General features: G+C 47.5%; 1 protein-coding gene and 1 long non-coding RNA gene across 7 annotated transcripts in view; one reads left to right on the forward strand and one right to left on the reverse strand.

Annotated features, from left to right (window-relative positions):
• The window catches only part of LOC133230000 (polycystin-1-like protein 2), a 106580-nt gene that overhangs the window by 66445 nt on the left and 18313 nt on the right, over positions 1-21822 (reverse strand). Inside the window, exons 6-14 of the mRNA XM_061386839.1 lie at positions 16305-16525; positions 14226-14630; positions 11587-11664; positions 8593-8642; positions 6788-6905; positions 4906-5113; positions 2723-2843; positions 1876-2017; positions 591-767 (exon numbers count right to left, since the gene is read on the reverse strand). Of these exons, the coding sequence (XP_061242823.1) occupies positions 591-767; positions 1876-2017; positions 2723-2843; positions 4906-5113; positions 6788-6905; positions 8593-8642; positions 11587-11664; positions 14226-14630; positions 16305-16525 (1520 nt within the window). The remainder of the gene's footprint in view (positions 1-590; positions 768-1875; positions 2018-2722; positions 2844-4905; positions 5114-6787; positions 6906-8592; positions 8643-11586; positions 11665-14225; positions 14631-16304; positions 16526-21822) is intronic.
• Positions 1-21822, forward strand: part of LOC133230001 (uncharacterized) — a 53977-nt gene that overhangs the window by 26150 nt on the left and 6005 nt on the right. For 5 of the 6 annotated variants that reach the window (XR_009730697.1, XR_009730698.1, XR_009730696.1 and 2 more), the window contains 6 exons: positions 511-697; positions 2580-2930; positions 5272-5485; positions 6582-6805; positions 6912-7026; positions 13555-19619. This is a non-coding gene — a long non-coding RNA (uncharacterized LOC133230001). The remainder of the gene's footprint in view (positions 1-510; positions 698-2579; positions 2931-5271; positions 5486-6581; positions 6806-6911; positions 7027-13554; positions 19620-21822) is intronic. The other variant, XR_009730694.1, reaches the window with a different exon arrangement.

The raw sequence follows: 21822 nt of genomic DNA on the forward strand, positions 1-21822 counted from the left end.
CTTGGGTGGCTTTCCCGTCTCCCCTGAAGATGCCCTGCGGCAGTCCTGGGTGGGGGCTACAGCGACAGGGCACTGGCCCGGGCATCGCGGTGGGCGGCGTCAGCATGCTCCATCTCCTCCTGTAGGCCTTTGCAAGTGGTTCTCCTCCTGGCATGCTCTGTGACATCACCCACTCCCTGTTGCCTCTCCAAAGTGGGTCCTAACATCACTGATGATTCTGTGAGCGGGGCTGTGTTAGTCCTGAAGAGCTCCGGGAGTCAGGGCTCCTTCCAGTGTGTACTAAGGAATGGTGTCCTGGTAGTCATACTTCTGCCCACCCTCCTCCATTTCACCCTTCCCATGTCCCTCATGCCAGGGCAGAGGTCTTTTTGGCCTCTATCGTTGCAGAGGAGATACTGATGGGACCTGCTTCTCATGTTGCTGTGGTGTGTGGCTGGGTCAGTGGGCCTGGGGTGGGGGTTATGGGTCATCCTGCAAACCTCTCTCACCCACAGAACACATTTTTTGCAGCTCTCAGAGAGAGACAGGTGTCTGCTCTTGGAGAGGAATGAGCCCAGGAGTGAGGGGTGAGCGCAGTCCTGAGCCGGTACCTGACTCCAGGCAGAAGCAGTACTCCAGGGGGCCCAGGGCAGTGGAGACATTGCAGAAGATGGTGAAGCTCGTCAGGATGGTCCCCTCCTCTGGGGCAATGGTGCAGGTGGGCACCTCCAGGGGAGGCAGGGAGCTGACCACATAGGTGTCCTCCCCATAGGCACACCCGGTCACTGCTGGAGAATGAGACAAAAGATGTGCTTAGGGGCTGTGGGTGTCACACAAACTCCACCATGGCTCATGATCTCCTGGGAACTTATTTAACACGCAGATTCCCAGGCCTTGCTCCAGAGCCTCTCTCTGGAGATTCAGGGGTAAGGCTCAGAAATCCGCATATCTTAACTACTCCACCCCTACCCCTCACACCTCAGGCAGGACATTCCAGGGTCTCAGCAAAATTGGACAGAGACAGAATCCTAGTCCTGCCATTTACTCTCCATGTGACCTTGGCTTTGACCTTTTGAGACTCAGTTCCTCATCTGTAAAATGGAGCTAATAACAATAGCTTCCTCACAGGGCTTTAGTGAGGAGGAAAAATATTGGAAAACAAGACTTTCTCAAGAGACCAAGCTTGGAAGGGCCACAGTCAAGACCTAGAAAGAGGAAGATCCTACCCAAACCAAGGGCTCCCACAGCACCATGAAGAGCCCCAGCTAACCTGCACCAACACCCCGAACCGCCTGTTATAATCACCTAGTTTTCAAAAACAGTGCATGCCTGGAAGAGTTGTGCATACAGAATTTTAATCAATTAAAATGAATTCCCTGGCCCAGACTTAATTCAGAAGGTTTGGGGTGAACCCAGGAATGTGTAACTTAAAATGGTACCAGGTTATCCTGGGCGAGTGGCCTATGAGCCACTTTGAGAAATACCGAATCAAAGGAATTCATCTGAAGAGGAATAATTACCCCATTATTTATCTTTCTGAGAGTCTACATGCTGCTGTCCGGCGCTTGTTTTCAGTGAGAAGCGCCGAATCACCTGGCAGGACACACAGACGGCACACCCCGGGACGGTCTGCCTTCCTCACCATGTTGTGTCGCTCAGCCTGCACCGTACAGTCAGAAGCAGACCTTGCTATTGCCCTGCTTGCATGTGAGGAAACAGGCTTAAATCTCCAGCCTGAGGTCTCCCAGCTAGAAGGTGGCGGTGGTGGGATTCACGCCAGAGCCTGTGTATGGCCCCACCCCGCACTGCCGGCCCTGTTTCAGCACCCCTGGCTTCCTCTCAGTTCACTCTGGAGGAGGTGGGGTCTGTGATAAGAGACTGGAGGAGCCTTCCCACCTGTGACTCTGATCCGGGCGGCCTGGCCGCAGATCCTCAGGAAGGAGCTGTTGAGCAGCAGGGTGGAGGTGTTGCTCTGAAGGAGGATTGAAGAACGCGGCCAGAATCCTCGGAGTCTGCAGGCCTCAGGGAGGGGCTCGGCCTGAAAGAGAGCACAGCCCAGGATCTCTGAGGCTGCAGCCAGGCCACCAGACCCCCCCGGGCAGTGGCTTCTGAGCTAGGGAGACCTTTCAGATTTGTCTCCGATGGATGGACAGCAGCACCAGCTCTTTCCCCGAGGTCAGCCCAAATGCTCATCCCCAGCATGTTGGGGTATCTGTCCTCAGTCAGGTTCCCTGGAAGCAGAGCCTGAGACAAGGGTTCATGTGCAGGGCATTTACAAGGCAGGGCTCCCAGGGAAAACCAAGAGGGCAGTTGAGGTGGGGAGAAAATGAAACGAGGCAAAGAAGTGGTTTCAGGAGGCACCCAGCTTCATTCAGCCTGGTGTCATGGGGGGCTCTGGAGCATAAGCTGCACCACAGAAATTGTGGCACTCAAAGGCTTGGGGGCTGGCTATTAGATCCCCACAGTTATGGATCAGCAGCCTCCCCATAGCCCTGGGGGAGGCCTGGATCAGCCTGGTAAGAGGGATGGCTGGGGCCCCCACGGCATCTGCTGCGATGTTTATTGTTGGTTTTTCTCCCCTGCATCCATTCTCTCTGCAGGCCAGTGCCCCCAGCCCCCGACTCCTACTCCACGGGCTGAGTGGACTGATCCACCCCCAGCTCAGTCCTGGGCCTGTGACACAAGTCTGGTCAGTCAAAGTGGGAAGACATTTCTGTTTTTTCGAGGCTGCCAGTATCCTCACCTTCTCCAGTGGGGTGTCATCCAAATACCAGCTGAACATGGCTGCTGCAGACCTGTCCCCCATGGTGACCCTCAGCATAACGTCCCTGCTGGCATCCACTGGCCCGCAGTTCTCCTCACAGCTGAAAGGGAGACAGAGAACAGAGCTGGCAAGATCCTTAGTCTGAGGAGCCACCTTGCCTGGTCCAGTTCTCAATTTATTTGAGAAGGTAGGAAATGGCCTTTTTTCAAGTCAAAGCGGAATAAAAGCAGCCCCTGCCCCAACCCAAACCGGGGCATACCCGTGGTCGTGGAGATGGAGCAGTTTGTGCCTGCCTGAATCCCCATTCCATTCACTGCACAGGATAACAGTATGAAAAGTGCAGGAGGCTGACAGGACCCCAGGCTCCAATCTCGTCCCTGCCACTTAGGAAAGGCTGCCTCGCACAAGTCACTTAACCTGTCTGAGCCTCGGTTTCCTCACTTGCAAAGTGAGGGGATGAGAGCTATCAATCTCCACGATTCTTTATAGTTCTAATAACGATCAATTGTTGTTGTTCAGTTGCTAAGTCATGTCTGACTGTTTGCGACCCCATGGACTGCAGCACACCAGGCTCCCCCATCCTTCAGTATCTCCTGGAGTTTGCTCAGATTCATGTCCTTTGAGTCGGTAATGCCATCCAACCGTCTCATCCTCTGCCCCCTCTTCTCCTTTTGCCTTCAATTTTTCCCAGCATCAGGGTCTTTTCCAGTGAGTCGGCTCTTCACATCAGGTGACCAATGTTTTGGAGCTTCAGCTCCAATGAATGTTATGATTTTGCAGCATACCTGCCATGTCCCACTTTTATTGGCTTATCCAGTGCTGACCATAACCCTATCAGCGTTCCCATATCACAGGTGAGCAAACCGAGCTCAGAGAGGTTATGTGACTCATCCTGACTGGGGGAGGGAACATGGGCCCACACATCCTGACCTGAGTCCTAGGCCTTCTCTGTGTTGTCATATTCCCCCTCTTGAGTCAATGAGAGGTCAGTGTGATTCCTGCTGTGTCCAGCCCATTCCCAATCCTTTCCATATGAGCTTCATAGTAGCTGAATAATCTCCCTACTTCTGACTTCTCCTCTACCCTAGAACTAGTGGGCTGGACATTCTCCCTTTGCCCCTGCAGCCCGCTCGCCATCAACTCTGTGGCTCTATGCACCCAGGACTGAGCTCCATAGACTGCATCACCAGGTTCCAACACCCTCTGTCTTCTGTTTGGGTCTATCCAATTGGGAGCATTGGGATAGTTATTCACCACTCTCCCTGCTCCTCACCAAATGGCCTGTAGTTGGCAGAGGCCATGCTCCTCTGGCTGAAGCCCCAGCTCCTTCCAGGGGCACCTCTCCCGCAGCTGCAGCTCCCCAGGGGGTTCACAGGAATGCCATCCACGCCTCTTTCCCCTGAGTCCTAAGAGGGACAATGGCTTCCTCCTCTTGCAGCCTGCATGGTCATCCATGGTTGGTCCTCTTATCCCTGCCCACATCTGTAAATCAACCCTTATCCAGCTCCCATCAGTTCCCAGTTCGAGTGAGCCATCTTCTTCCTTCAGGGACCCAGCTGGCAGTCATTGCTACTTTGAACTCTCCTCTTGATTCCTGCATGAGCTTAATCAGTCTCCCTGAGTCCTCTCTTACCTGCTCCAGCTGCTTCTGTACCCAGCTACCAGTGTTTGGAAGCAAAACATGATCACATTCCCAGCCTGCTTAAACGTCTTGGTGGCTTTCCAGAACTCTTAGGATAAAGTCCAAAATCATGCATCTCACACAACCCTTGAGGCCCTGCCGAGCTAGCCCCTGCCTGCTCTTCCTCTGTGCCCCAGCCACACCAGCCTCTTTCACTTCTAGATTGTTCTATGCTCCGTCCCTTTGCTGTTCTGTTCTCTCTCAAGCCCCCTTTTCCTGGCCAAATTCATTCCTGTTCTGTCTTCACATCTCTGCTGAAGCAGCCTTGGGGTCAGGGAAGCTGTCATGGAGGTACACCCTCTCCTTCCATTCATTTGTGTGATTCATCACTGACCACTGAGTGACTCCAGAGAGAACGGAGACAGGGCCTGGTTTTCCCCACCAGTGTAAACCCTGCCCCTTACTCAGTGTAGCCAGAGTTGACTGTCAGAACACCCTGGCCCGACAGCAACCCCATAGGAGTTTGCTCTCACGCCCCCACCTGACTCGCGGCCTGAGTTCCAGGGGGGCGGACACATAGAGGCACTGCTCCCCCAGGTTCTCCAGCTCCGGGCCTCTCCAGACTGTCAGGCGCAGGGTAACAGCAGAGTCCGAGGGCGGCAGGCAGGACGGTGGAACCACCAGCTCCCTCTGGTCTGTGCGGAGCAGCTGCCTCTCAACACAGTCACTCCACTGGGCCCAGCAGCGCCCTGAGAGAGAGAGAGAGGTGGGTCAACACTGTAATCCACCCAGGAACCTTGAACTTGACACATGTGGCTACCTTCTGGTTTGGGTTTTTAGAAGAAATGGGTCATTGATAGGAAAATTGGCTCCAAATAGAGATTTTGGTGTTTTTTTTTTTTTTCAGTTCACTTTCAGGTTGCAGGAATGGTGCTGCAGAAGGATGCTGCTGGGAAAATGACCCTCGCTTCACCCAAACTCTAAGCAAACCTGCAGGGTTTGTTGGCTTGTTTCGCATCGGTGACTTGCACTGGTGAGCAGGACAGCCTATAGCTGGAGAGGCGCTGAGAGGATAAATATCCCCGCCTGGAGAACATTCGAGGCATCTTCTTATTCTTGATGTAAGGGATTGTCCACAGCTGTCTGTCTCTGGGGGTACACTGGGGACCTGGGAGGACGAATCTCCATCTGGGAGGCTGCAGATCATCTCCTGCTTTATATCAGCTCAGGAAATCTGTGCCCTTCAACTCTGTTGATCAGTGTTTATCCACTACCCCAACGACCCTCAGTGTGCAGTCATTCACAGGACGTGCCTGGGGGTCAGGCCATCAGCTCAGTCGCCTAAAGTCTGTACTTGTTGTATCCTCTATTAATTCAGATAATAAGAACTAACATGCTGAAGGGTGTTGTGAGACTTGCCGATTCATATCAAAAGATTTCAAACATTACGTGACTTTGCAACTTGTTGATGAAAGTAATCACAGATGCAAATAGAAATTGAACATTGTAAGGATGTTCATTATAGCGTTGTTTTTAAGGGCAAATAATTCAAAAGAAACTCAGTGGCCAAAAAGAGGGCACTGGTGAGTAAATGCCCATATAGCAACTTGACAGTCTATTATGCAGTTATGAAAATCAAGGTGCAGAAGAATATGTTGACTTAAAAATATATGGGATATATTGTTCAATAAAAAAATGGTTAACAAAAGCAGTATATACAGTATGAATGGCATTCATTTTATTTCTAAAGGAATATATCCATAGGTAAGATATATCTAAGAATCTGCCCGCTAATGCAGGAAGTGCAAGAGGCGAGGGTTTGATCCCTGGATGGAAAGATTCCCCTGGAGTAGGAAATGGCAGTCTACTCCAGTATTCTTATGTGGGAAATTCCACGGACAGAGGAGCCTGGTGAACTGCAGTCTATGGGGTCACAAAAAGTCGGACCCAACTGAGCACATACACCTAGCTAGCTATCCCCATAAAAAGGAGAACAACAACTTCTTAAAAATAGGTGCTAGTGGTTGACAAAAAAGTTTTGTCAGAAAAGGCCTCATCATTTCCTCTTTCTAAACTGTGGCATATCAAAAGCGTGGAGGTTAAAAGAGGGATGGAGTCCAAGAGGAGAGGAGTGTCTTACCACTGACATTATTTGTGGCAATAATAAAAAAGCAGACTGATTTTAGGGTCTAATTATTGTTCCTAAATTCTCTATAGATAGTGCCTCTTCTGGTTGCCTGCCTTCAAGGCCACTGCTCCCCACACCTCCCATTTCCATGGAATTCACCACCTCTGGCACATACAAGGCACACAAAATGTCAAGCATGAATAATCCTGGTGTGAAGGTTAAGAGCAGCAAAAGCTGACCGCCATCCATCGCTTCGTGATGAGATAAGACAGTTCAGAGCTCTAAGACCACCTACCACATGCCCACTGGAAGCGTAAGTCCTTATCCCTGTCCGGCCAGCCCAGAGTCACTGTGGTGAAAGGATCCAAGTACTGACCAGGTTCCACGTACAGCTCCACTTTCCCTTTGTCTCTCTGCAGAAGAAGCAGCTGGCCAGTGATACACACTCCACAGTTGGCACCCTACCTTCCGCCCCAGAGCAGTCTGTGCAAGAGATGGCCACAGTGTAAAGTGTGGAGTGGGATGGATCACCAGGTAAGTCACTAGCCTGGTGTGGACTGGCGGCTAAGGGTTCATCAGACATTCAGCTGTGCTGGCAGCGGCTGCTGTGGGCCAGGCCCTGTGCTTGATGCCTAGAGATACAGAAACAGAGAGAGACCCAGCCCCTGCCCTTACGTCTCCTCTGATGGACAGACGAGAAGACCAAGGATTAAAACGCAGAGTGCTAACTGCTGCAGTAGAGGGCGCTCAGGGGATCATGAGAATGTAAATGAGGGAGGCAGTAGGCTAAGAGCTTCTGTTCCCCTGGAGGTTCTGATCCTGTCTGACTCCTGGGGTTGCTGCATATCAAGTGAGAATAATAGTGATGCGCGTCCTCTTGTGCCTGGAGCAGAGAGGCTGCAGAGCTATTAGCTCTACACAGCAGACAGCTGGTATTGGGCTAAGCTTCCCAGAGGACAGGACCCTGGAGCCTTCTGGAAGGAGGAGGGAGGGTGAGCTGGGCAGTAACAGAGAGCACATGGATTCTAAGAAAGGGGTTGTCAGGAGTGCAGTGTGCTCCAGGATCAATTCTGGTTGGACCTGTTGAAAGCTCAGGCCCAGAGGGCTTGGCCTGGGAATAGCAGGAGGCTGCAACAGAGCTCAACCCCCAGGGGTCTCCATGGCCCAAGAATAAAACCAAACACCCTCGTACCCGAGACCCCGTGTGATTTGGCCTCTGCCCATCTCAGTAATCTCCTCCATCCTCCTCCTCCCCTGACATACCTCAGAGCCTTCTCATCTATGCACCCAGACAGCGCTTGTTCTTCCTAACAGGGTGGCTGACTATCCTACCTTCAGGTCCCCACTTAAATGTCACTTCTTAACAGGTCTTGTCTGGTCACATTTAATAGTACATGTGATAGTCTGTTAGTTGCTGTCACCACACCCTATTGATTCTAGTTAGACACATCACAATTATTTATTCTTTGCTAATTTGTTAGTCTCACCCACTAAGCTTCATGAAGGCAGGGACCACACATATGTTTATTCACCAGTGTATCCCCAGCTCCTAATATCTGAACATTGAACATTGTAGAGGCACAGTAAATCTTGTTGTTGAAGAAATGAATGCAAGAAAAAAGTCAACAGCAAGGAATCAAAGACTTAGTCTTGCTATAAACACTAAAGAACCTGGGCCTTTTTTCTAAAATAAGCGTTAAAAGCCATGAATTTCCTTCTGAGCATTGCCTTAGCTGCATCCCATATATTTGGATAAGCTGTATTATTATTATCACTTAGAAATATTTAAAAATATCCTGATTTTTTTCTTTGATCCATTGATCTTTTTTTTTTTTTTAAAGAAGTGTGCTGTTTAATTTCCAAAATGTCTGATAGTTATCTACATATCCTAGATAACTTATTACTGACTTATTGCATAGTGCTGTTGTGGTTAGAGAGCATGCTTCATTTGATTTCTTCTGGGCTTCTTTTTAAACAGAAGAAATCTCATTGATTGCTAGTGCTCTGCTGTTAGCACCCAAAAGGCCCAAACCCCAATAAAACAGAGTACTTAGACACCTTTTTTTCCTGTAAGGTTAAGCGTTTTTTAAAAATACTCACATTCTTTCTCTGGACCTTTGTTCGGGGTGGTTCTTGGAGACTGGAAGGAGCTGTGAACACAGTGGGGATGGGTGTCAAACATTGGTGGTGTTTATAAGGTCACCAAAGGGCAGAGTCAGAGCATCTGCCTGTCTCTGAAAATAATTTAGGGACGCATAGCAAACATTCAGGTCATAGCAAACAGGTCAGAAGCAAAACTGTCATGTTTGCCACTGGCCCAGAGACACTGCTTTTGCAGGTAAGAAAGAGGTAGACAGCTGCCAGTGCAGGTAGAACTTAAGATTTAGGTCAGACATGCAACTGTTTTCTATTAATGTTTACCTAGCACTTGAAGGGTGAGGGTGGGAGCCCTGATTTGTAGTGCTTGTGGATTTCTGTGGTGCAAATGATCCCATAAAGCAGAGCTCAAGATGCCAAGTTGACCTCACTGAATGCAGAATGGGGAGAGATGGGTACAAGCTGCTCTGCCAGTCTGGTAGGAGTTGGACTCAGAGCACCATGGTGTGTTTCTGGATCCATTCAGTGGCCTCTAACCAGCTGTGTGAACCTGAGCAGGTTAGTTACTGAGTATTAGATGCTTCATCCATCAAGAGTGGGTTCCCCAGGTGGCGCTAGTGGTAAAGAATCCACCTGCCAATGCAGGAGACGCAAGAGATGCAGGTTTGATCCCTGGGTTGGGAAGATTCCCTGGAGTAGGAAATGGCAACCTGCTCCAGTGTTCTTTCCTGGAAAGCCATGGACAGAAGAGCCTGGTGGACTATAGCCCATAGGGGCTGCAAAGAGCCAGACACAACTGAGCGACTGAGCATACACAGCTGTAAAGAAGGCTGAAGGCAACCCTTATTTTTCAAAGCTCCAGGAGGACTGAGTGCTGTGCTATACATAATTGCTTTGTCATCTGTTCATCCATAAAGAACATTAGTGTGTCAAGTTTTTAAAAAATGGAGTAGGTACTCTCAGGTGATATGCTCTGAAGACAACTGAAATGTGAGTGTGATTACTGCCTAATTAAAGTGTAGTGATTAAGCTGAGCACTTAGGGTTGGTCATTCCATGTGATTCACTAGGCCCTGGTGGCTTGGATATTTTAATATCAAAGTATCACTGATCTTTAAAGAAATTCCCTCTCAGTAAATTCTCATTCTCATAATGATAAGTTTGAATGTCTATAAAATTATGCAAAGCAAAGCTAAAATGCTAGACCCAGAGAACTTGCTTAACCTTAAGAAAGAAGATGGTCCCTGAATAAAGAAATCTAGATAGTTGCTCCCCTGGTCCTGCCATGAATCAACTGAGTGACTTATGAGTGACTTCTGCAAAGTCACTCAACCTCTCTGGGCCTTGAATGGCATGTGTGGAAACTCCTAGGAGGGCTGTGGACAGCAGAATGGACATCTCATGTTTCCCTCCCATCCAGGTGTCCCTGCCACCTTCTTTTGATAACAGCACTTACAGGTGATGTTTTTTCCCTGGGGGAGCATCCCTCCGCACTCTCAGTCCTGTGGGAGGATCTGATCCTACATTAGGTTCCAGGGTGGACGTGTGACCCCGATCTGCCCTGAGTAGCACTTCCCCCTGGCCTCAGCAGCAGGTCTAGGAGGGACCATGAACCAAGCTGGGACAAGTGAGAGGCAGCGTCAGGACTTATGGTGGAAATGTCAACAAAGAGATGCTTTTTCTCTTCGGGGTTAAGGACTGAAGCCTGGGGCCATCTTGCTACTACTTAGGAAGAGGGAATCAGACTGCAGCCAACACAGAATCAAGAGATGGAGAGAGGCAGATTTCTGAAGACACTGAGTGACTGGATCCTGCTGTGCCTAAACCCTGGACTTTTCTGAGAATTGATAAAATTTCCTTTTGACTTGAGCCAGTTTGAATTGCTTTTCTGCCTCTTGCTCCTCAAAAGTTTTGGCAACCATGTTTAAGGCAAACTTTCAGACAGTGACATCTACTGTTGGCTGCCTACCAACAGCCTTCCTCTTGGCTGACAGAATCCCTCTTCTCCCACAGGGCCTAAAAATGCTGGCTTCCCAGCATCCCTTGCAGTTGGGCATATGACCCTACCTTGGCCAATGGTATTTAAAGGGAAGGTTGCTAGGGACTAGTGGAAAAGTACCCCTCACACACACAAAATAAAAAGAAGACGGAGGCTTCCCTGGTGGCTCAGTAGTAATGAATCTGCCTACCAATGCAAGAGACGTAGGTTTGATCCCTGGGCCAGGAAAATCCCACCTGCCACAAAGCAACTAAGCCTGAGCACCACAGCAACTATTGAGCCCACGCTCTGGAGCCTGGGAGCTGCCACTACCAAAGCCCGTGCACCCTAGAGCCCCTGCTCCACAAGTGATGCCACCCACCGCGGTGAGAAGCCCACTCATCACAACTAGCGAGTAGCCCTGCTCATTGCAACTAGAGAAAAGCCTATGCAGCAACGAAGACCCAGCACGACCATAAATAAGGAAAGAAAATTATTTTTAAAAGAGAGATGAGTATGGGTAAATGGGTTTCTGCTGCCGCTGGATAATGCTGGGTTGACATGTGATGTCTGGAACTGCAGCAGCCATCTTGATTACATGAGGCACAAGCCTAAGGATCAAACAAATGCTCTGAGGATGACAGAGCAGAATGACAGATGGAGTCTGGGTCCTTGCTGGTGATATCGAGCCATTGAACCATCCCTGGAACTACTTACCTCCTAGCCAATTACATGAGATAATGTGACTTGAACTTAAAGCCACTTAGATGGGGCTTTCTATTACTTGAAACCAAAAGGATTGTAAGTAATACAAGTCTGGATGTTTTAGAATTCTGTATCAGTGGTTGGATGTTATACTGCTTACATTATTGCCTGTTTAGAGTAACCAGATAATTCTTAATATCTGTAGAACAAAGTAAGTATTCAAAGCTCTGTTTTTGAGGGGCCTCTTTCTAGATCCTGAGCCAGTGTGGATGCCCCTAGTCACAAATTTTTTACCCCTTTTCAGAAAATTCTTACCTGTGACAGTGATGCTTCCAATTTCCAAACTCACGTTTGAGAAGGCGTCCCTCACCAGTACAGTGACCAGAAATGTGCCTGCAATACAAAAAGTGGAGAATTATGGGCATTGTAATCAGAGGTTCAACTTACTCTGAGACAGTTCTCCCAGCCTGTGCTTCTCCAGTTCTCTGAGTGCAGCATCTGACTCTTTCATCATTGAAGCATTTAATGATTCCCTGTTGTATGCCAGGCATGGAGCAAGGTTCTGAGGACACAGACATGAATGAAATGTGGTCCTTGTCCTCAGGGCCGTATGGTCTAGTAGGCACGTGGGGCTCTCCAGGATAGGAATTGGCATGGGGAGCAGTGTGGGCACAGGTTAGGGGGTTGCTTCCACCTTGGAGGAGAAAGAAATGTTTATGGGGTGTGGCAGGGGCCAGGGCTGAAGTTCAAAGGATGAGTAGTCCTCATTTGCCAGATGAGAGAGGAGATTCCAGAAGAAGGGGGCCTTGCTGTGGTTTTAAAGGGTCAAGAGAGTGGAGAGCGGGGAGAAAGATTTGTCAGAGGATTTGGACAGAGCTGCTGCTACATGTGTATCCCCAACTTGCCTCTCTCATGGGGAAGTGGGGGGTGGGTGCTGCATTCTTCTCTTCTCAAGCCTGGAGAGAAGGTCTCCAGAGAGGGCCCTTGGACAGCTGGGTTTGTATTCTTTGGGGCTGAGGACTCACATGTGCTATGCTCAGTCACTCAGTCACGTCTGACTCTGCAACCCCATGGACTATAGCCCACCAGGCTCCTCTCTGCCCATGGGATTTTCCAGGCAAGAATACTGGAGTGTGGTGCCAATTCCTCCTCCAGGGGATCTTCCCGACCAGGGATTGAACCTGTGTCTCTTATATCTCCTGCATTGGCAGGCAGATTATTTACCACTAGCGCCAACTGAGACTCCCATGGGCAGTTCCTTACTCATGGCCTTGAAGGAATGATCTATGACAGGTGGAGGGAGGGGGGAGGGAAGACAGGAAAGGTGGCATTTCTGCATCTGGGAAATGACTACAGTTGGCCGGTAGCAGCCAAGGACTGGGTGAGAATTTGCTATGGACCAGACGTTTGCCCTCAGGAGAGGGGGCACTGGAGATGGTAGAGAGAATGAGGAGAACGGAGAGAGGGACCCTCTTGGTGACAGGAGAAGCACCAGCTGAGGCGATGTGGCCCCGAAGGAGAGGCATTACCCCCACCGCAGGAGCCCGTGGAAGCTCCTCCGAGAGGCAGCTGCAAACACCTGCGGGGCCCGTGCCGTCACATGAAGGCCATCTGTTCCTACCCGGTGCCCTTTCCCCTCCCTCACCCCCTTCATCCCAGAGGCATCCAGTCTGTTCTTGTGGGAGGAGAAGACTGCTTATCATCTGAGAGTGAGTCCAAAAGCCAGAGGGTGTACGGAGATTTTAATCTCTCATCCCCCACTGAGTAACTTTAAAGGGGACAAAAAATTAATTTGCATTTGATCTCTAGCCTCTGTGTTGTATTTTCCATTGTCATTCCATTTCATTTCCAGATTCTTCTTGTTCCAATCTGTACCCTTCGGTACCTGGCAAAATTGCAGTGTTTCTCTTCTTGACTCTATCGTTCCTTCTGCCATCTCTCTCTCTTTTTTTTTAAACCAACTCCCTTGCTGAGGGCATGGTGGCCCACACCTGCACCACATTACCCCACCTTCTCACACACGTCTGAGGTCCAGGGCAGGGGACCTGGGTGGGCTGGAGACTCTGCAGCCTTCATCACATTCCTGCCTGCTGACCTCACCACACTGGCCTCAAAGAGCTCTGTTCTTTCCAGATTAATTGCACGTCAGCTGTGGCCTCCTGCCCTGGCTGGTGCCAGCCAGTCTGCTGCCCTATCGTCTATTCCCGCCAGCGTCCCAGCACTTCCTTTCTTGTCCCTCTGTTTCCCACCCTGTCGTTTTTTTACCCGTCTCTCTCCCCACAGGGCGTGGACTGCAGTTTCCCGTAACACATTCTCCTCTAGAAATGATGGAAGAGATCCAAGTACGCCTGCTCACTTCCAGTGATTCTCCATGGGGGTGATTCTGCTCTCCAGGGTGCAGTTGGCAGTGACTGGAGACGTTTGTAATTGTCATGATTTGGTGCTACTGGCATCTAGTGGGTCAAGGCCAGGGATGCTGCTAAACATCCCGTGATGCACAGGACTGTCCCCACAACAAAGAATTATCCGGTCCCAAATGTCAGGAGGGGGCTTCCCTGGCTCCTGGGAAAGGTTGAGGGCAGGAGAAGGGGGCGGCAGAGAATAAATTGGTTGGATGGCATCACTGACTCAATGGACGTGAGTTTGCATAAACTCCAAACAGTGAGGATAGGGAAGCCTGGCGTGCTGCAGTCCATGGGGTCACAAAGAGTCGGACATGATCGAGCAACTGAACAACAGAATGTGAGAAGTGCCGGTGTTGAGAATCCCTATAACTACAAACTCCATGACTGAAGATGGCCTCTGCATCTTCCTTATTTTGTGACCTCAGCTGGTTGCTGTAAACCACGTTTGTGTCTTGGGCATATGGAGAAACTGACTAAGAGGACCCTAGATACCAAGTTGGAAAGGGAAGATGAGGGAGGTTTGGAAGGGGAGCCACACACCCCAAATACCTTCAAGAGGAACCGCCACATGGTAAGTCCCAAATGACCCTCTGAGGTTCTCTTTCTCATAGGAGAAGGTTGTATTGAGTCCTGCCACCTCAAAGGTCAAACTCTCCGGGATGCCGTGAGCCACCGAGACATTGACTAATAGGTCCTGCCCAAGCTCCAAGTGGTCAGAAGCCCAGGAAGCCTGCAGCCCCGACAGAGCCTCCACGAAGCGGACGGTGATGTTTCTGGAGGGGGCGGAGTTGGTGCTGTCGTTGGTGGCTCGAATCTCCAGGTGGTGCATCCCTGGGCCCGTTTGGCGCTGGACTCCTCTGTCCAGGGTCAGATTGTAGGGGAGCGGGCCCCTCTGCATGGTGAACTCAGCCAGGGTTGTGTTACCTAGCAGCACGGTGTAAGTCACCCCTGTTCCTAGGTGGAGTAAGAAACTTTTAAGGATGTCAGTAACAACATGCAGTAGATTATACTGAGACAGTTCAGACTCCAGCTGTGAGGTCAGAGTCCACATACACACATAGATGTGGATATAAAGACATATATAAGGGTATATCCTCCCCCAGATAATTAACACGGATCTCTTGAGTATTGGGTTCACAAGTGATTTTTCTTTTGGGGTCCTCACTGCTCACCTGCAAAGTCTTAATTATTTCCATCTCCATGACTGGCCACCTGAAACCCTGCCCAGTGGGAGAACTCAGCCCATTCACATTAAGACAGGGCTCCCTTACAGCTTGCGGGTGCTTGTGCTACCTGGATGCTAAATATTGTGGTTGACTCTTAAAATATGATTTAAGCCCCCAGATTAATATTCTTTCCAATAGAAACCAAGCTAGTGTGTTTCTTGTTTGAGTGATGGTGTTGTTGATGAGGGTGATGATGGTGATGGTAGCCCTCTGAGAACACGAATCTTGACTTTTGTGTTTATGGCTGCCTTCCCCATATCTGGCAAAGAGTAGTCACTCAGTTATATTTGTAGAATGAAAAAAGATTATCTTAAGCTTTTCCAGGTGCACCTAGGTTGCATCTTCAGCCAACCAGAACACCAGAACAGAAAGGAGCCATAAGCACTGTTTAAAGTCCAGTTATAAAAAGCAATGGCAAAAAAATAAAATAAAATAAAGTCCAGTTATAGCTCCATGGAGTTACTGCTCTGAGTGAGGCTCCAGGAGGTGTTAGGCTGGGCTGAGACCTGTCCTCTCCACAGCTCTTTGCCACTCAGTGGCCTCTGTCCACATCTCAGACTGGACCTGTGCCTTGAGGAAAGACGCTGCTTCGGATGAGGTCAGGTCTTGGTTGGAAGGATTCTCTATGGACAGAAGGGGTGATAGGCAAAATATTTAGCAACTGCCACTGCATGGGCACTAACTAAGTAGAATGATGTCCTGATAAATCAGATGGACACTGTGACCAATCTAAATGGATGCTGTGACCAATTAGAATGGACATTGTGACCAATGAGAAATATTGCTGTGACCAATTGGAATAAATGCCATGACCAATCAGAATGGATATCATGACCAATCAAAATGGACATGATGACCAAGCAGAATGGCCTCTGTAACCAGTCAGAAGGGAAACTGAGCAACCAGAGGTACACCAGCCATAACAGCTGCTGTGGCTGTACCAGTGTGTGCAGCTGAATATTAGCTTGAACTGGGGGCAGTGTGGTTGTGCCAAGCTGGTCAATGCTGGCAGCACTGAGATGTGCTCAGGCCCAGCTGGCAGCCCTCCCACTACTGTTCACATTCCCTCAACAGGGGGTGGCTTGGAAGTCCATTTCTTGAAATGGGACATGGGCATGCCAAGGATCTTTAGGAGGCTAGTTGCTCTCACTAGTCTTGTGACTTAGGCCAAATTTCTAAACATTTCTTCCATTTCTTCCTTTGTAAAATATACTGGGTGGGCTAGTATATATAAAGCACTTAGACAAGGTTCTGGTATACACTAGGTGCTAGATAAATGAATGGCTAAAAAAACTGACTCCATAAATCATTGCTGTTAGTATTCATTGAAGCCTGGGAGCTGGATGGATAGATTTGGGGCAAATCAAGGTTGCTTTGATCTTGACCATTTCTGCAGACTCACCTCCATCAAGCTCCACCTGAATCCACAGAGGGTCCCCGAAGACTGCCCAGCAGAGAGGGCTGGCTCCTGACGTGGTCAGGCCAGAACACCCAGTCACACGGAGCCTTTCCGTGTTGTCTTGAATCGTCACTTGCTTCTGAGCCATCACATGCCACTCGCTGGTTGAACACTCAGCAAACACGGTGAAATCCCCGGGGGCTGTGAATTGGTGGGTCACCCTGCTGGACAGACTGCCAGCAACAGTCAGAAAAGTTACCAGTGTTAGGCTCACACAAACACATGCATTCACACACGTGTGCACACATGTACTCACCCACAGCACATCTTCCCTGCTCTGCAAAGATAAAAAGAATGAAGAAAAAGATGCTACACGACCAAGCCAGGGTCTCAGTGTTCACAAAGGTTACATTAAGACTCCCAAAGCAAGTGAGAAGTGGAAGAAATAGCTCTGACTAACCAGGGAGCCGAATATTTGGCCGGAAGTCTGTTTTCTGCCATTTATTGCCTCTGTGGTCCATACAAACCCCCTCTTCGGGCCTTCTTGCTTAGTCTGTAAAATACTGTGCCCAGTCTACCTCTCTGGGCTTTCTTTCCCCATCTGTAAAATGGGATCAGAGTCCAAACATATCAAAATTGTGGCTGTTTTGCTTTTCATTTTCCCGAGGGGACTAATTTAAATCTCTAAAATGGCCTGCAAACATCCCCATCATCTCCCTTCCTGTCCCTCTCCTCATCCCCTGCCACACTCCCCTTCTCTGACTATCCTAGTAGCTCAGACCTCTTTGCAGTTCATAGGACTTGTCACCTCTTCCCCACCCAAAGGCCAGTAAGCATGCCGTTCTTTGCAGGGAAAACTCCTGCCCTTCTCTCTGCTCATACTCTTGGTCTTCCTTCAGTTCTCATTTTAAACGTTGCCTGCTCTGGGAAGTTTTCCTGGATTCCCTTTACAGACACTGTGGCTTCTCTGCTTCTCCTAGGTGACCTTGCTTATTCCCCGTCATTCTTCTCTGCGGGGCCGTCGGTGCAGATAGTCACTGTCAGTTCCCCCTGTGTACCTGCACCTGGCGCAGCACCTAGCACATAGCAAGTGCTGAGAAATAGTTTACAGAAGCACACAGTTGTGAAAAAGCCTGGAGGACAGTGGCCTGGAGTTAGCCTAGGAGAGCCTGTTTCTCCCGTTAATCACAACTAACATACGGGCAGAAGACAAAACGAAACTATGAGAGGACCCTGAGAAGGAAACTCCAGCAGGCAGACAGGACCAAAGTCAGAAGCTCAGGAGCCATCCATAAAGATGGGGGTTTCCTGCTTTCTTTGTCCCAGTGGTAGCCTGAGTCATGGTACTGCACAGTGAGTAAAGGAAACAAAAACCCAGATAGAAATCCCTTCTGTTAGCCAGGGGACCAGAGAAAGGGGCCTAGGGAGTCTGAGCGTACAGGGGAAATACCCATTTTTTGTTTTGTGTTGTTTATCTCTTCTTCTCTCCCGTCCCCATCCCAAGCTATCCTCTCTCTTGGAGCTGCACGGACTGTGTGGGATGATGCAGAAATACCTAAGAGAAAACTGATCTTTCTATCCAGATGAACCATGGAAAGGGGACTGTGGAAGCTGGAGAGTGTAGGGAAAGTCCTGAAAAGGAGAGAGGAGAGCTCCCTGATTCTGTGTGTGACCTAGCATGAATCACGAGTTCACCCATAAACTGTGCATGTGCAGAACAGACCCAAAGAAACATAGTAAAAGCCTTTAGTAAAGGACTAAACTGCAGCGGAAACCAGCACCCCAAGTGGCACACGAGTGGAACGGAACCTGACAGCTTTGGAAACTGAACTGGTGTGGGAATCTCTGCTCATAGAAGGCAAGTCAGAATGTGCGGTCTGAATCTAATTGGGTTGGTTGTCTGCTAAAACAAAACAAACAAACAAAATATTAACATTTTCCAGAGCATTTTAAAAAGAACCCAGAGTCTTGGAACCTACTACCCAAAACATCCAGAATACAATTCAAAATTGCCTGATACACAAAGAACACGAAAATGTGACCAAATTTCAGGGAAAATATCATCGATATATGTCAGCTCTGAGATGACTCAGATATTGAAATTACCAAAGACTTTAACCCAGGGATTATAACCATGCTCTGTGAAATAAAAGGAAATCCTCTTGAAATGAATGGAAAGATAGACATTCTCAGCAGAAAAGTATAAACCACTAAAAGCCAAATGGAAATTTTAGAAATGAAAAGCACAGTGTATGAAACAAAAGATTCACTGGATGGATTTAACAGCAGAACAGAGATGGAAGAGGGAAAAGTCACCTAACTAAAAGAGCAAGAGGAACTATCCAACCTAAAGAACACAGAGGGAAAAAATATTTAATTTTTTAAAATGAGTAGAATGTCAGCAATCTGTGTTACAATATCTAAAAGTAAAACATTTGTGTTATTTTAGCACTGGAGAGGTTGCTGTAGAAAAATATATTTGAAGAAATGATGGCTGAAATTTTTCCATATTTGGCAAAACACATAAATTCAAAGATTCAAGAAATTCTATGAAACCAAATGTAAACAAAAAACAAACAAGCAAAAAAACTTGAAGCATGCCCACACAATTGCTGAATAGCTTGAAAATCAAAAGAATAAAAAGAAAATCTCGAAATCGGTCTGAAAAAAAATGATACACTACATATAGTGAGGGGCTTCCCAGGGCCACTATTGGGAAAGAACCTGCCTGCCAATGCAGGAGACATAAGAAATGTGGGTTGGATCCCTGGGTTAGGAAGATCCCCTGGAGAAGGGCATGGCAACCCACTCGAGCGTTCTTGCCTGGAGAATCCCATGGACAGAGGAGCCTGGAGGACTGCAGTCCATAGGTCACAAACAGCTGGACACAACTGAAGTGACCTGCCTCCCACATAGAGCAAACAGTGATATGAATGACTGTAGATTTCTTTGGAAACTGTGGAGGTCAGAGATAGTGAATGACATCTTCAAAGTGTCAAAAGAACTGTCAACACATAATTCTATAGCTGGCAAAAGTATCTTCCAGGAATTAAAGCAAAATAAACACATTATCTGGTGTTTGGTGATGGACAGGGAGGCTGGCGTGCTGTGATTCATGGGGTCGCAAAGAGTCGGACACGACTGAGCGACTGAACTGAACTGAACTGAACTGATCAGGAATAAAGAAATTCTCTAAGAGACTTTGTTGCTGTAAAATCTACTTTAAAGAAAATGCTAAAGGAAGTTTTTCCAGCTGAAGGGAAATGATATCAGAGGGAGACTTGGAATTTCAGGAATGAAGGGAGAGCACAAGAAAAGGTAAATGTCTCGGTAAATGTAGACTGGTTTTTAAATGTAGACTGGTTTTTTCCTCTCAAGTTCTTTGATATACGCATAACTGTTGAAAGGGCTTTTCAGTGTATATAAGTGCCCTACAATTGACAATTATAACATAAAAGATGAAAGGCAAAGGAAACCATATGCTAACAAGGCCTTAACATTTTACCTGAAGTGGTAAAATATTAACTCTAAGTGAATATTTTACCACTGAGAGTTAATAAAGTGAAAGTTTAAATATATATATTATAATCCCCAAAGAAACTACTTAAAACATTATCCAAATAAGTATTACCAAAAAAGCCAATAAATAAGCAAAAATAGAATACTGAAAATATTCAAATAATCCAAAAGAGGGCAAGAAAGGGGAGAAACAAGGAGGAAGTAAACAGAGGGTAAAATAGAACACAAATAACAAAATAACAGACCTAAATCTAACTATATCAATAATTATATCAATTGTAAAAGGTCTAAACATAACAATTATTATGCCAGATGGAATTTAATAGAAACCAAGACTCAACCATATGCTGTCTACTAGATGCCCACTTTAAATATGACAGTATGGCTCAGTTAAAAGTAAAAGGATAAAGAAAGATGTAACAGTAAACACTAATCAAAAGAATGCTGGAGTGTCCACTATTAATATCAAACAATGTAGATTTAAGAATAAACTAGCTCTAACTCTTTATAGAAATGTGAAGGATAGCTTTGAATCTAGCCCGTTTTTTAGCAATCCATCTGGAAGAAACAATTTATTTCATTCTCTAAACTCTGATGCCAACTGAATTGCCCAGGACTAAAAAGCAGAGAAATGGATTTTTTTTTTTTTCCTGATTTCTCTCTCAGTGATCTTACCCAAGGGAGAAGAGCACAAAGTGGTTTAGTAACTGCTGCCAACAAAGAGAAGCTATGCTCGGAGAACAAAGCAATGGAGACAAGAACTTAAATTTAATAATCCTATGGCCCGACAATTCCACTCCTGGGTATAAGCCCAACAGAAATGTGTACATATGTGCTTGAAAAGTCATTTACTAGAATGTTCACAGCTGTACAAGTTGTATTAATAATAATCCAAATGCAAAACCACCCCTATGCATGTAGCATTGACATGCTAGAATGAATAGATAGAGGAATATTCATACAACAGAGTGTATATGGCAATGAGAAAAAAGAAGCCACAGTTATACACAATAACATGGATCAATCTCAGAAACATGCTTATTGAGCAGAAGTAAGACACAAAAGAAAATATACTTTATGGTTATATTTATATAACCTTCAAACACAGGTCACAGTATTCAGTGATGTTAGAAATCATCCTTAGGGGTGCCCTGGAGGATTTCTAGGGGGAGAATCATGTTTTGTTTCTTGATCTGGATGCTGGTTATATGCCTGAGTTTTTTGTGTAAAAATTAATTGAGCTGTATCTTTTTATGCGCTTTTCTGTACACACCTTGTGCCTCAATGAAAAGTTTAAAAATTAGTTCAAGACTCCCTCACTTACTGATTTGTATACATTGCTTTGACATGAATGGGATACAGCTTAATGGGAAGGGAAGGTCGCCCTCCAGACTCAGAGGTGTCCAGAGGTGACTTGAAATAGACCCAAGAATAACGGCAACACCCTGATCTGCCAGTAGGTGGCACTGAGTTATCCAGCACCAGGACAAATTTCACTTTATGCTAATTGTCCCTTAAGGCACTGAGATAATTTCAGAAATGTAGAAAGTTGCCCATGACAAAGAAACAAAACAGCTTGCCATGCAAGTGAACACAAGACACGGAGGTGCAAGGCAAGCATTTAAAGGAGAAATTCTTTGACTTAACTTGTTTCGGTTTGAGGTCTGATCCTATCCCATCGTTGTTTAGTCGCTAAGTCGGGTCTGACTCTTTTGCAGCCCCGTGGACTATAGCCTGCCAGGCTCCTCTGACCATGGGATTTCCCTGGCAGGAATCCTGGAGTGGGTTGCCATTTCCTTTTCCAGAGGATCTTCCTGACCCAAGGATAGAACCATTGTTTCCTGCGTTGGCAGGTGGATTCTTTACTGCTGAGCCACTGGGAGAGTCCTCCTATCCCATTAACTCAGGTGACTTATCTGGCATGGAGATCAACAGTCCGGTTTGAAAAGCCCACCTTGTACTCTAATGAGGAGTTAAGCAAAAGTAGGAGTCTGTACAAACA

The sequence above is a fragment of the Bos javanicus genome, chromosome 18, assembly GCF_032452875.1.
Source record: "Bos javanicus breed banteng chromosome 18, ARS-OSU_banteng_1.0, whole genome shotgun sequence".
Lineage (NCBI taxonomy): Eukaryota > Metazoa > Chordata > Mammalia > Artiodactyla > Bovidae > Bos > Bos javanicus.